This window comes from Amphiura filiformis, chromosome 14 (assembly GCF_039555335.1).
Source record: "Amphiura filiformis chromosome 14, Afil_fr2py, whole genome shotgun sequence".
Classification (NCBI taxonomy): domain Eukaryota; kingdom Metazoa; phylum Echinodermata; class Ophiuroidea; order Amphilepidida; family Amphiuridae; genus Amphiura; species Amphiura filiformis.
This window is the reverse complement of record NC_092641.1, coordinates 55,519,326-55,535,437: the sequence shown is the minus strand read 5'-3', so window position 1 is coordinate 55,535,437 and position 16,112 is coordinate 55,519,326. Positions and strand designations below refer to the sequence as shown.

General features: G+C 36.3%; 1 protein-coding gene across 2 annotated transcripts in view; it reads left to right on the top strand.

Annotated features, from left to right (window-relative positions):
- Positions 1 to 16,112, top strand: part of LOC140170324 (proprotein convertase subtilisin/kexin type 7-like) — a 73,667-nt gene that overhangs the window by 21,288 nt on the left and 36,267 nt on the right. For both annotated transcript variants that reach the window (XM_072193691.1, XM_072193692.1), the window contains exons 2-3: positions 11,568 to 12,265; positions 14,187 to 14,283. In XM_072193691.1, coding sequence (XP_072049792.1) covers positions 11,732 to 12,265; positions 14,187 to 14,283 — 631 coding nt within the window. In that variant the 5' untranslated portion in view covers positions 11,568 to 11,731. The remainder of the gene's footprint in view (positions 1 to 11,567; positions 12,266 to 14,186; positions 14,284 to 16,112) is intronic.

Here is a 16,112-nt window from a genome sequence, read left to right as displayed (position 1 = left end):
TATCATGCGCATATTTTTTGGGGCTTTAGCTTTAGCCAGCCCCGGGTAAAAGTAGAGGCGGCAAAAACGAAGGGCGGTGGAAGAAGAAGGGCGGCAAAAACAGGGCGGCAAAAACGACTAAGGGGCGGGTGAAAACGAATTAGCAAATAAAAAGGGCTAAAAAATTGAAAAAGCATAAAAATTTTGAAAATAGGTTGCTTTTAGGGCGTTAGCGCCTAAATCTTTTCTTTTTTTTTTTCTTTTTTTTTGCTCTTCACTTTGTCAAACGACCGTGAAAAAAATTGGGTCAACCTTTTCGGGCTGTTAAGGAAGGGGCGGCAAAATTGTTTCTTCTTCAGCCCCCCGGGGTTGGGGCGGCCACGGTACGCCACTGATTATGTTGCTTTTTGTTGGCATGTTTGATATTTAACTTCCAGGCAGGTTTTTTCAAAATTATACAAATGTATGATTTACCCGGGATGTTTACAAATAAATTAAGTAGATAGATTAGCTATGTATTGGAATGGGACTTCAAATGCCAATACTGTTTTTTTCCTTGTTTTTTCTCAAATTTTTCATTTAAAAAATATGCCTAATATGACAATTTTAAATGACTTATCCTTCACTTAATAAGCAATCAATATAATTTTTTGTTACCGGTACACCTTTGCTGGGATCACTGAATGGACCTAGTTTAATACCATTAGGCCAAAAAAAAAATTGTTGTGTTGCCCTCAACCGTCCGACCCTAAATCCTGAAAAATCAGGGTCGTTTGTTTTTTTGAATGATGATTTTTACAGATTTTTTCAAAAAATCAATGTTTTTCACTTAAAATTAATATTTTATTGAAAGACTAGTCTTTAATTGATGTCTAACAGGTATCCAGAAGTCAAAATTGACAAATGTCCCTAATTGAAGAAGCATTATTTAATATTTGAGGGATTTTTAAAAACTGAAGGTTTTAAAAAAAAAAATCCGACCGTCCGACCCAACTTTCCCATTTTCCCACTTGAGGGCAACACAACAATTTTTTTCCTTGTTTTTTCTGAAATTTTTCGTTTCAAAAATATGCCTAATGACAATTTTAAATGACTTATCCTTCACTTGATAACCTAGGCCGAAAAAAAAAGTTGTTTGCTTGCCCTCGTCCGACCGGCCGTCTCGGCAGTCCCGACCGTAGAACTTATTTTTTTGAAAAAGGTGTTTTTGTTGCAATTTTCTCAAAAAATGGCATGTATTTTTCGTCTGAAAAACTGATGATTTAAAAGAAACGTTGTAAAATAATATTTCTTGCATGTTTACGTGTTCGGCTGTACCTGACTGTCGGGTTCCGCAATTTTGTATAGGCCTACCACCATTGCACAGTGTCTAAGCTCTAATTCAACTTGCTATCCACCTGCACATTTCGGACGGCGCATCTAGGGATGAGTTTATTTACAGACAAAATATAACCGTGCAGATCGTGCAAGAATGGATACAATATAGCAGATTTAAAAATATGGTAAAAGTAGATAAAATTTGAAAACAGTTGTACCAGATATTCATTTCTTGTTATATTTAAATTCATGATATTTGTTCCCATACTTTTTTGTTACACCCTTAATGGGATCACTGAATGGACCTAGTTTAATACCCCCGGGGGGGTACTCAAGTTTGGTTTTGGTAGGGACGTGCCGCTGAAATTTTGGAAATAGACCCATAAATATACCAATTTTTCAAGAAATTTGGACCCATTGATATACCAAAAGTCAAAATTTTCGGCCGAATTTACCCAAAATTGTCATAGTTTTTAAATTTTCCCAAAATTTTGGGAAAATTTTGAAAATTTTGGCTAGATTAAGGAAAAATTGGGCTGTTTTCCGAAAAAATTGAGAAAATTTTGAAAAAAGGACCCATTCATATACCAAAATAGGCTTTGAAAAAGGGGTCATTAATATACCAGAAGGCTGAAAATGCTACCCATGTTTGCGGCACGTCCCTCGTATGGTCATTTGTACTGAGTACCCTCCCCGGTTAATACCATGATCATGAAATCAAAGCATTCATCCTTGATGAATGTAGTTACATAGTGTACATGAACTTTGATCCTTACAGTGAAGGATTTCCCTTTTATGTCTATTGTCCACTCCAGTAAACAAACAGAAAACAATGAAAGGCCATTTGCACCATTTAGAGAAATACAAAATTCCATTTATTGTTCTGTTTGTTCACCAGTCTTTCATGTAGACCTTGTTCAAACTCCAAAAGAATCAATTCAACAAAACAATAATAAAGCTTTGCTATATAGCCATGATCTAGGACTTTTAACATAGAGAAACCAATTAAGTTTTGAGATATTTTCTCAAAATATCAAGAGCTGTCTTAAGAACCACTGAACCAATACTAGGCTTGTTTGTACTCATTTTTCATGTTGATTGCAAATATGGTCATAAAAATTAACAATTCTGAAATTTTTGAATTAAAGGGGCATTTCGTGATCCACAGCCTCATCCCCCACTTTTCTCAAAAAAAGTTGAGATTTTTATATCACTGGAAACCTCTGGCTACATAATGTTTATGTACAAAATATTTCTTGCAGATTATTTAATTCGTTTAGCAAAGATATCGTGAAATTTGAATTTCGTTCAGGTGCACCAGAACGAAATTACAACGCATTGTCTATGGAGCAGTGTAATACACATAATCATGCATAACTCATGAACGCAAAATCGGAATCAACTGAAATTTTGGGAATAGGTTTTTTCGTGGATATCTAATGAAAAATGACATAAATAGAGGATGCTAGGATCACGAAATACTCCTTTAAAAAAAATGAAACTTGTTGTCTGCAGTCGACAGTCGCATGGAGAGAGTTAATATCACATGCCCTTTTAGAAAATGGTAAAATAATGAACTTTTTTTAGGCCTTGTTAACCCTAACCCAACTAGGTCTCACTAAAGCTCACTATTAAAACCGCTCTGCATGCATGCATTCCATGTGACTTGATGACTTAATCAGCCCAAGTCATATATACCCAGGGAATCGCTGGCGGGCCAACGCCACCTGTGTGGCTACATGCTGGGGATCTTCTGCGTGGCATGCGAGGGGTCCGAGGGTCGAATCCCGGGGGTGCCAAGTGACTTTTCTCCTCATCTTCTCTCCTTTTTCGTTTCTTCTTTCCCTTCCGATAGCAAAAAAAAACACGGGTAGGGTTAGGGTTGAAAATGAGGTACATGGAGCACTAAACAAAGCATCATATTGGCTCCCATGTGATTTCAGCATGTTCAAGTTTTAAGAGTTAAGGTTGCAGCGATTAAAGTGTCATCAAACATAAACTTAGCCACAGTACATTGTATAATTATGTGTGGCCTAACAAACTTGTTGACTACTTAGCAGTTAGCCTGGCAGAATTGAGCACGAAGCACTGTTATCAATCTAGAAAATATGAAGTGTTGCAAAAGTGCTAGATTTAGTTCCCTTGTCAAGAACATGGACAATTTGATGATTTCAATGTTGGAAACACTGTGATAGGTCAATACTGTTAAAATATTTTTTCAATATATTGAAACATGCACACCCCTACTCGCGTCTGTGAGGCAGGAAAACGTGGACCTCATTCTGCATATGATTGAATACTATCTAACCGAGAACTCACACACCCGTTCTTAATCGATATACCATGGACCTCACACACACACACCAGACCACATCTATCCAACCCTGGCCCGTCCTATACCCCCCATTGGTGGACCTGTTTTAAATGCATTTTTACGTTAATTGCGATGTCCTGGTTATCCAATAGACCGAGGACGTCCACGGTCGGAGTGTGTCCTCATTTATCATGTGTGTATCATTATGTAGGTCCTCGTTTGCCTGGCGACATAAACGCATACCAGCAGCCAAAATACAATGTTGTACTAGGTCGCATGTCACAAATAGGTCACCCAAAAATGGGGGAGCCGTAACATGAAAATGCTTTCTTCACACTTCAAGTTTGGTTTATTCTAAAAGTATAGTACCTATTGTGGATAGTTTGGTGTCATTTTGTAGATAATTATGTTCTTTATCAAATACAAAAACCCCAAGTCAATTGGACAACTACTTTGAGATTTATACTTCAATATGTAAGATGTGTCAATGGGGAGCAGGCGGGGGAGCTGGGGCGGGGAGCCCCATAGGGTTGTACACAAAATTGTGAAAATATGGCAAACTTCAAACCTTTGTATCTTAAAAAGTACAACTAGCATGGACCACAAATTGCACATATATCATCCTGGATTGTAGATCTACCTCATAGTAAATCAACTGTAACAAAAGATGTAGCTAATTAATTGCCTAATTAAATGCTAATTAAGACACTTTTTCCTATATGTACAAAGTGTACACGTAATGCTCTGACATTTCTAAATGGCCTATCTTTGGCCCGAATCATCCTGCTTATTCAAAAGTACACATATTTTAAAGGAAATTTGATGAGGAATTCAATTATGCTATTAGTTTTAGTGCCAGAAATGGAGGAAAAAAGTTTTGATTGATAATGTCATAAAAATTGTAAAATTATTTTACAATTTTTGACCACCCTGTATGTTTAACACAAGGGATACCAAACTCTTTCTTCCTAATTTTTTTGATGGGCCCATGAAATGTCTTTCTGAATCCATATTTATTTTGAGCTACATAGCTTTCAGAAAAGAAAAATATGGGGTTCACTGTGACAAGAAAGATGCTAATTTTGTTGATGTTCCACCCTGTATATTTCTTACCCACCCTGTATTATGATGTTATATTTTGTTGATTTGGCATCCTTGTAATATAAGCTTTCCAGAAATATATACTTATAATGGTCTAAAATGTATATATTAAAAGTTGTGTTGAAGTGAATCACAATTGGTGATATTTTCCTCATTTTACAGTATGTTACACAAAAGATGACCAATTCATGACATGCGACCACTACAATTTAAAATTATATACCATCCAGGTCCGTATTTTTTGTGCAAGTCTATGGATATCATGAGATACCGCAATGAAATATTGATTTTGATATATCTGATAACCAGATAACAGCTGGTGAAGAAGAGGATTTTAATCTTCAGTAAATTTGCTTATTGTATCTAAAGTGCAATAATTAATACTTTGCTTACAGCTGATTTCCCATACTCGTAGTACATGTAGGTTCTGTAACATGTAAACTGGCTGCTTTTGAGATGGCTTTCATAAATGATCTCAAGAACTGCTGACCTATGACTAGGCTTGCTGGGGTTCTGCTGATTTCAGGTATGGTTATGAAAATGCATATATAATATAATTTTGAAATTGTTGTAAACTGACAGTGGCAAAATTGGGCTTTCGACAAGTATCCACATCCCCCACTGTATGTAAAGCGTTAATAAGGGCCTGTGCATATGTTGTCATTAATTGCTGCCCAATTGCAAATTTTCGCGCAATAAATTGTTTGCAATTGGCCAATTTTGAAGGTTGTTGTTTTACGATGCCATTTTAACTTTCCTAACAAACACAAAAGGAATATATTCACACATTTTAAAACAAAATTTGGGAGCAAATTCTAAATCCAAGATGCAATGCAACCCATGAAAGTTGATTGTGAATTTTCCCGTCACATATTTTTTGGCGAGTGATGAGGTGACTATCAAAAATAGAAAAAAGACTGAAATATTCCCATGTTTCAGGCATGAGAATTTTCAGGCTTTTGTCTGAATTCAGGCATGTCCAAATTTACGCATGTTATTTTTTTTTCAGCCTGTTTTGGGCCGAATTCACACGCTTTTTCAGGCAGTTTTCAAAAAAGCCATTCTCATACCTGAATTGTTTTCAATGAAATGGCAAAATAACAAATCAATTGTATCTTATTTTGATGAACCAGATAAAGTAGAGCACTAGACAATAAGCTTTAAATGATACCAAAATTACTAGATTGCCTAGTCTTGCCCAATACTTACAATACATTTATATTCACAAGGTGTTAATTTTGCGGATGGCACTCCAACCCTCTCGAAAATTACCACTTACAGTAAATAACATATATAATATTTTTCAAGATATGGATAAGTTTGTAAATGATACCATTATATTTTGCCTAATTATTACTAATCTGTTGGGCCAATTAGTTTTCTGCTTTACACAAGATTCAATAGGGATTATTCTAGTTCAACTGAAACTTCTTTTTTACATGTAAGTACTTTCAAGGATTTGAAAGTCCACATAGTCCCACAGTCACATACTATGAAATTACAAATTTCAAAAGTTTTTTTTTATGGGAATGTTATTATCTTTAAATTCAAATCTAAACTCAAAAACATGTCTGGCGACTTGTTCCGGGTTTTGTTGGAGTGGGTCACATGATTGCCTACCGTATAGCTTGTGTGTCCCACATATACACCAGGCACAAAAAGAAACTCGTCAGTTATATTCATCCTTGCTGTTCAACAACTTGATAATTTTGGATTATTCTGAAATATACATTTTGTTAATTAGACTTTACTTTCTCATTTGACACCCTGTTCGTGAAAAACGAACAAGAATTGACCAAGATATGCGCCTCCAAAGCCTCAAACCCCAAAATCAAAAGTTGCATTTTCAACGATTTTCAATGGGAACGCATCGTTGTATTGCACACAAGCACCACAGGGCAATCAATAAAGCACACAGTGTAACAGGCACAATTGAATCGTTAAAATTGCAACTTTTCATTTTGGGGTTTGAGAGTTTGAGGCGCATATCTTGGTCAATTCTTGCTCAATGTTCACGAACAGGGTATCAAATGAGAAAGAAAAGCCCAATTAACAAGATGTATATTTCAGAATAATCCAAAATTATCAAGTTATTGAACAGCAAGGATGAATATAACTGACGAGTTTCTTTTTGTGCCTGGTGTACTTACTCGACCCCACCCCCAGTTCTAATTGTCCCTGTTCCATTCAACCACCGCCTCATAGATTTCAATCTAGTTTTTAGGCCTAAAAAGTTTGTAATGCCCTTTTTGACAAAACAAAAAAACAAAAAAAGGATTGCATGTTTTTTTTTTTCATATTTGAATATTCATACATTTGGTATAACATTGTCATAATACCTACATGTATACTGACAAATCTGATATATTCAAAAACAAGACTGGCAAACCTAAATCATGGTTCGTATTTTGTGGTAAACTAATCTTGTGGTAAGATTTTTTAACATTTTATGTGGCGAAATATATATCGAAATAAAAGACAAAAGAAGAAGATGAATTTACAGACCAACAGACCCTGACTTTGGAACTTTAATTTGGCAAAAAAAACCCCAATATTTTGTAAGGCCTTATTTTTAGCACAGGCACTGTGTGTACAGCCATTTTAGCTATATCATTTGAAAAAAACTTTCACAGACCATCTTGGAATAGAGATTGCCAAAGTACAATATTTATTTGAAACCATTCAGTTGATTTGTGCTGAATGAAAACTTATTTGCTTTCCCAAGGCCACTTTGGGTCTATTTGTCATTCTCTCATAAAAATGAAAACTTAACAAAAGAAGGGCTTTTACAAGTAAATACTATACCTACATTGTACAGTAATGATAATTCATTGAAATACATGGTGAATACTACAACATTAAGCTTACAATTTGCCTCAAGGACAATACAAATACTCTATAATATAATTATTTTATTTTATAACTTAGCTTTTTACATGAAAATATGTATAATGTACTGTCATATACATGTAAGTGGGATATTTCGGCAGCATTAATTTTTTCGGGAGGTGATGCGTATGTACATGTAGGACTGTTAAGACCCCCTTTTCAACTGTCACCCAAAGACCCCATATTTGTTTACGAACACATGCTCTACACCCGAAGATCCCTTATTTTTCCATTTGATCTGTCACCCAAAGACCCTTATTTTTCAATTTGAACTGCAACTTTCATTTATCACTGATTTTGTAACTTATTTAAAAAAAAAGAAATTTGAAGCCATTTAGAACTAGAAATTCGATGTTCAAGGTTTCTGTGGCGCTGTTTCGGCTCTCGCCCAAAGGTTCTATTTACAAAAAAAGGTCATGTTCTCATCCAATGACCCCAGATTTTTTTACATTTTGCTCTCACCGAATGCCAAAAATTATGCTCTAACCCAATGACCCCATATTTTTTATATTTTGCTCTGACCGAATGCCCCTTACTGTGAAAGTGCCAGCCCTACACAGGCCTATATTCATTTCATATCGGAATTCTTCATGGTTTAATAATTTGTATTCCCTTTTTTGAGCTACATCAAACATAAATAACATTTTCACAGGCTTTTAAATTCACAGTTCTGAAATTGAACGCCCCGTGAAAATTTCCGGTGCTCTACATGTAGTAGAATATATATACATCGTATATCCAACTAGCATATTAGTGACCTGTGCATGCATGTCTAGCTATGGCTTAGATGTGTGAATTTTAATTATTAATTGTGACTCACTGTAGCTATTGCATATATCCAGCCAGAATCTTGGCGCAGCAAAGCACCTTGTAAGTCACCGATAGCTAATTACCTTCCTTAGAAGGTTAAGTTGTAGTTGTGCGAAATCATCTGTCTGTGTCGCAGCTTATAGCATCGAACTAGCACTTTATTTAAGGCACTTAAGTGATCCTAGCGAATGTGCATAAAGATTTAGATTTGTAGGAATTGCTTGTAGTGCTCAGTGATCGAATGATAAACTTGTGTCATTTGGTATTTTTATTGAAAACAAATTGCAAAAGGGAAGAACATGGCATTGTTATTGTCCATTACAATAAAGCCCAAGTACAGATTGACAAATTGCAACAGTAACCAAATTGTGACATTTACCCTTTTCACAGTGTTTGATGGTCTTATCACCTCCGTGTATATTGAGTTTATTTTTCAAATTGATCCCCTTCCCCCATGACCCCCTCAAAAAAATTTGTTCAAAGCCTGGTGGTTTCAGTTTGTATTTAAAGGTAGGACGTATAACTGTTCCAGGATTTGAACAATTTTGTCCTCAGACAATTCTTGAAAAGTACCCCTAATTGGAACCATCATGCGTACACATCGTCAGTGAAGACTGAACCCACCAGGGCTCAAAGACACAATGTCTATTATTGTCTCCATGGATTCGATAACAATTTTGATAATACCATCAAAACTTGATAGTTAGCATAATGTGTTTACTATTGAGCACGTTTAAAACATGCAAACATGAAGTGCCCCATCCGCAAAAGTGTAAATGGTTTTGAGCAAATCAGCGATATTGACTTCATATACAAACAAGTAAACCAGCAAATTTGTCAGCCATAAAAAAAACCCAAACCCTACCCGTGGTTTTTTTGCTATCGGAAGGGAAAGAAGAAACAAAAAAGGAGAGAAGGTGAAGAAAGAAGTCACTTGGTACCCCGGATTGAACCGGGACCCCTCACATGCACACACACGATCACCGACATGTAGCTACCGAGGTTTGGCTGCCCTGGGCAGCTATTCCATATGACTTAGGCTGATTGCGTCATCAAATCACGTGGAATGCATGCACGCAGAGTGGTTTTAATAGTGGGCTTTAGTGAGACTCAGTTGGGTTAGGGTTAAGGAGGCCTAAATCTAGGAAAAATATCTTAATTAAGCTCAGTTGGTGAAGTGCCAGACTTTGGTACTATTTCATGTTTTCAAAAGCACTTGATAGTAAGCACATATATATGCTAAAAACAATATTTAGTTTTTAACCCTAACCGCCTAAGGGCTTTTTGGCGACGGGAAGGGAAAGAATAAAGAGAGGAAAGAAGGAAAGAATAAAGAGAGAAAAGAAGGAAAGAAGTTGTTTGCTCTGGGTGGGATTCGAACCCGAGACCGCTCGCATGCCAAGCACTCGGTCGGCGACACTTTGCCACAGGTCTTGGGCTTCGCTGGCCAGCGAAACCGTGCCTAGGCTTATATATCACTTAGGGCGATTGCGTCATCACACCACGTGGGATGCATGCACGAACAGCGCATATCAAGTAGTACTTTGTAGTATTCAGGAGGGTTAGGGTTAAGGAAGCCTATATTGAGTTTCGATAGTGGTAACCTAACCCTAACCGCCTATGGGCTTTTTGGCGACGGGAAGGGAAAGAAGGAAAGAATAAAGAGAGAAAAGAAGGAAAGAAGTTGTTTGCTCTGGGTGGGATTCGAACCCGAGACCCCTCGCATGCCAAACACTCGGTCGGCGACACTTTGCCACGGGTCTTGCATGGGCTTCGCTGGCCAGCGAAACCGCCTAGGCCTATATATCACTTAGGGCGATTGCGTCATCACACCACGTGGGATGCATGCACGAACAGCGCATATATCAAGTAGTATTTTGTAGTATTCAGGAGGGTTAGGGTTAAGGTAGCTCAAATGAACAGAGGGCTCAACACGGCATAGCTCCCCTTGGTATACTGTTGTGCAGTACATTTGTTTTTGTGCATAAGATGAGAGATGTTGCAATACAGCAGTGCTGCACTTAGCCGCAGTTTGTGGCCCTCACGGACTTACATGTAGCAAGGGCGTAGCGTGAGCATCCGAGCGCTAGGCGTTGACACCCTCTCTGGATAGCAAAAAAAAGGGAATATAGCCCGTAATAGCTGGCGCAACCTCTCTGGATAGTAAATAAAAGCAATAGAACCCAAAAGTAGTGCTATGCTGCACTGCACTGAGCCCTATGCATGATCAGCAGATGCCTGATCTTACATGTATACTACTGAAGGTATTTTTATACATGTATGCATGTACTTTTAGTTTCACATGAATGGTTTCAATTTAATTGCATGCAATTGAAGCAAATCGAGTTGATGGATTAAAATAGTAATCATCATTTGCATGGGTCATTTGTCATACATAGCAGCCAATTTTAAAGAGAGGACAAACGTATTATAATTTCATCAAAAACTTTTGCAGGTATAGAAGTAACCAGCTACCAGGAAAATAAGAATGGGTACTAAAAGTAACAAAAGGTTGCACTTTTAAGTTTAATAACAACAAAAAATTGATGTATAGACTATAGGTAATTTATCCTTTAAAATTAATGGTTAAGTTTTAGTTCACCATAGAACTTGGGAGCAGAATGGTTAAGATTTAGTTCACCATAGAACTTGGGAGCAATACTTGTCGAAAGGGATAACACTTCATTGTTGAACCAGTTGAGACAAAAATGCACCTTTTTCCTCTCATTTTGTAATTTGCTCATGTTTCATGTTTTAAGATCTTGTCAAACGAACCCTTTTTGCCCCAATTTTGGATCTTTTGACACCCAAACCGATGGATGTGCGGGCTTGTGCGCTCCAGTTAAAAACTACCCTTCTTTTTTTTTACGCTAACATGATCCACCCCTGAATACAAGTACTTCCCCGGCCTGAACAGTATTGGTACCAGTAGTTGTAAATTTAAACAACTTTATCATTTTGCTATATTGTATTAATTATGTTATTTTAAATATGTTTTAAAATTTTATGTTATGTTTTTAATCAAATTATGTACTTGCAGGGCCTCCTTGGAAATCAGTGTTTTGTCATTGAAGGGGCTACCCTGCCTAAAGAAAGTTTAAATAAAAATAAATAAAATATCAACTAAATTGTATTATCTCGCTTTATTATTTTTCAGATAATGTATTCATCAGCTGACCACCAGCACCCCCAATGGTCAGCAAGACAGCATTGACCACAACTGATGCAGCATTTACAAATCCCTCCAAGCTGTAGTCATCGCAAAGGGCTCATGGTGATGCCCGTGGCAACTTTGGCAGCCATTTTGTATCCAAGGGAAAGATGATGATTGTCCATTGGGGCCCCCAATTGAGCTTGGGGGACACCCAGTCGCTACATACTGTACATTTACGACTGTTAATCACACTATGGATATTTCAACTCCATCACGCTCATGCCATATATTTTGAATTTGTGATGGATAATTCACACAGTGTACTTCAAAAGCCGTCCACCGACACATCTCACAGCACCCTCTCATGGGCGGTCAAAATTAGGGAGAACGAGCACAGGAAGATGCACAACAGGACTCAAGTTCTCAACAAAGTCGCAGAATTCACTGCGCAAGATTTAGGTTTGACCAATTTTGGCCAAGTTGGAGAGCTTGTAGGTCATTATCTATTTGTGCATCCTAGTTATTATTCATCGTTAAATGGTAGTTTGAACGGGGACGAGATTCAAACGATTCAGGCAAAGACTGAAGATAGGATATCTGGGCATAGTAGCGTAGATTGGTTTAGTCAACAGCAGATTAGAAGACGCACAAAGAGATCGATCAAATTTGACGATCCTGTGTACCCTAAACAGTGGCACTTGGTGAGTATGAAGATTCAAATTAAATGTGTGATGTGCTCCACTGCAACGCCCTCAATTTTCTTAAATTTCTACTACCGTGTGAAAGACTAAACCTGAAGTGCTTTTTATTACAGTAAAATTCAAGAGTTTTTCTAATAAACCCTGGTTTTATTCAAAAATTAAAATATTAGTGATGGCTGAAAATGTCTAGTGCATGCTTATAGAGTGTGCGGCAGCGTATCATTATTCGTCTTAGATATACGTCTTATGTACATCACTGCGTGAAGTTCCCCTCAATAACGATTGGCAAGTATTAAAATAGTGGGTACAAAAATGTATGTCTGGATAGCTGCTGAGTCGAGCTAATTTACCACCGGATACTAAACCAAAAGAGGCTTTCTTTTTGCTACAAAATGTATATTTGAAGCATAAATTTTTACTTTCCCATTTTATGCATGAAAATTAACCTTTTTTTTTATAAAGATAATTAAATGCAGTTTATTTTTGCTCCCCAACACAAATCTGTTGGCCGTACTACACGAAACCAAATTTAAAAAAAAAGATTGGTATTTTTTTAGTCTTTATTCAATTTTAATATTGCAATGTTATCTTTGTGCAAATTGCTCATATTATAAACAACACAACACAGTAGATTTATCATTGCTATAATTTGCTTCAAAACAAAGAAACACATGATTGTGTTGTATCTTTTAATCGCATTTGGAATATTGATTAATGAATAATTCTAATCAATAATTCAATGAGAAAAATGCTGGTTGCTAAGTGCTGCTGTATAATTACCACAAAATACCAATTAATATTTCCTATATCGCTCTTGAAATGCACACAATGCCTTATGGTATGCACAGGGTTGCCAAGCCCACGATTTGGTAGCCCAATTGGGTGATTTTGAAGATTTTCCCGGCAAATTCTGACAATTTCCTGCACATAGAAACCAGTGGTTTTAAAAGAAAAAAAGTTGGGTGACTTTTCAACATTGGCTCTAGCCTTTTTTGGTATTTTCCTTTTTCATAGAAAAGCAATGGTTAAGATAAGAGACAAATTGGGTGACTTTTTGATTATTTTCTGGCAACCCTGATGGTATCCAGCTGTTTGTTGGCAAATACAGTTCTGGTAATGCAATTTAAAAGAGGATAATTCTATGGATTTGACCATGTTTACCATTTGTGAGATTTATTCTTCAATTCCCCAATGTTAAGGTGGTACTACACCCCTTGATAAATTTGTGACTATTTTTGCATTTTTCTCAAAAAATAATAACAAACTGGTAACAAAAGTTACATTAAAGGGGCAAGGAATCCAGTTACTACACTGGAATTTCAGTGACACAAGACAAGTGGTACGTTATTTATGATAAGAAAAGAGGTACGGCTATATGTACCTCATTTCTTAAAAACATAATAATGAACCACTTGTCTTGAATCACTGAAATTTCAATGCAGTAAATCCTTGCCCCTATAATATAACTTTTGTTACCAGTTTAATTTATAGTTATTTTTTGAGAAAAATGCAAAATTACTCACAAAATTGACCAGGGGGTGTAGTACCACCTTAACAATACATAATTCAACAAGGATAATTAGGATATTATTACCCAAAACTGGCATAATAAAGTACAATATAAAATTCAAGGATTTTAGAACAAAAACTTGACATTCAGAATTAAAAATGAATGAAATCTTGCCACTAGTAACTTTAAGTATAAAATTTTGCACTAAAAAGAGTTGGAAAAAAAAATCAATTTTAAATTAATACAAGAATTTAATTGGTATAAAAGATATGTAATGATGAAATAGAAACCAAAAACTAATAACGTGTGCATATAATCATTCTAAATTACTTGTTTGTGTGTAAAGCTGCATGTAATTTGCATATATATTTACATATAATTTCAAAATTTGCATATAAATTTATTTTTCAGCATAACAAGAAGACACCAGGGATGGATATAAATGTTACTGGCATATGGGAACACAACATCACAGGCTCTGGAATTATTGTTGCAGTTATTGATGATGGTAAGATGTTTCTTGTTTTTTTGCCAATTACAAGGCATATCTAAGCATACAGTATTAGAAACCATCATTTTATAGAAACTGTGGACAGGTTTGTGACCAGATAGCTAGCTACTAAGTTAAGCATTGTTGCTGAAGCTGGCCCAAGGATTGATGGGAGAGCATTCCACATGCGGGCTGTAGACAGGGTTGCCAATCCTGCAATTTTGGTAGCCCAATTGGGCGACTTTTGAAGATCCCCCCACGACTTAATTGACAATTTTCTGTCCCATAGAAACGAATGTTTTTAAGAAAAAAATTGGGCTACTTTTCAACATTTGCTCCTGCGACTTCGATAGTTTCCTGCCTCATAGAAACCAATGGTAATTAAAGAGAAAAATTGGGCGACTTTTCGATTATTTTACCCGCAATTCGGGCTGAAAGTTTTTGGCAACCCTGAATTCATGGGATCTTACTGACCTATATGATCTAGGATCTGTGTGTTTGGCATATATAGGCCTATATTGAGCTTCCTTGTAATAGAATATACATATGAATAAAGAGTGTTGTGAACAATTTTAATTATTAATAATAATAACAAAGGCCCTGCACTGTCTTTAGACTCGCCACTGACACTCTTGCATAGCAGTATAGTATCCCCAAAAATCCCCAGGGGGGACGGTTTCCATTCCGGGCCTAGGGCCTATGGGGCAGTCACTGATTTGATTTGGTGAACCAAAAGTAACACTATCAGATTCATCAAATTCAATCAATATATATATATACATGTATAGTTTATTTATGTTGACCATTTGGTACACCATAGTTAGAAGCATGTCAAGGCAAATAGCGATTTTGTACATGTACAGAAAATCTTACTGTAGCAATCATGATGATTCAAATAAATGGAGGGAGTCAGACAGACATGCAAATCAGGAAATAAAATTTATTCAGAGTAACGGAAAGAAAAACAATCAATGCTTGGGTTCTCTCCAACGAGAAAAAACAACAACATACAAATCTGGGGGAGAGAGAGAGAGGAGAGAGAGATCTAGAGAGACCCGGGAGAGAGAAATGAAAGCGAGAGCTAGTGAGTGAGAGCAAAAGCAGGAATGGAAATATTATTTGTACTATATGTATGAAATATGTTTACACAAAGAAAGTTTGAAAAGGTTATAATATCAGAGGATATTTGGATGACACAGGAGAACATGGATGTACAAGTCATGTAGGTCAAACGGTTAGAATTAAGGTTGACAAAGAAATTATCTTGCCCTTCCCAGCATCCTTTGCAACATGATGCATCACCTCATTGTAAACATCAAATGACACTCCTCCCATTACTTTTCACATGTTCCCTTTGTTTTCATGTTGAGAATAGACTGGCTAAACATGGGTTGATAGTCAAGATATAAACATTTTGCAAGATCTGGATGTGTTCTGTTCATTCAGGCCCTGTTCGCCACTTTCGACCCATGTTGCATTAGATAGCAAATCAATACAGAACATTGAAATGGAAGAAATGCATTGTGGGAAGTGTAAGATGAATTTCTGTAAGGCTGGATGCTAGTGGATATTTTTAGAATCAATATCTGTACTTTGTAAAAACAAAGATATTTATTCAATGCACAGTTGCATTTTGCAAAATGGTTTTTAAAACAAAATAAATTTTGCAAAAGGATATATGCATTGAGATGCAAAAAAGTGAGGAATTTGGGAATTGTATTTTTTAATTGCTGATCTTTTTAGAACTAATAATTTCGCAATATTTCAAATTATAGTGTGTTTTAATTTTGTTATAAATACATGTACAGTCACCATTTTGATATTAACAGAGTACAATGTGTTGAGGC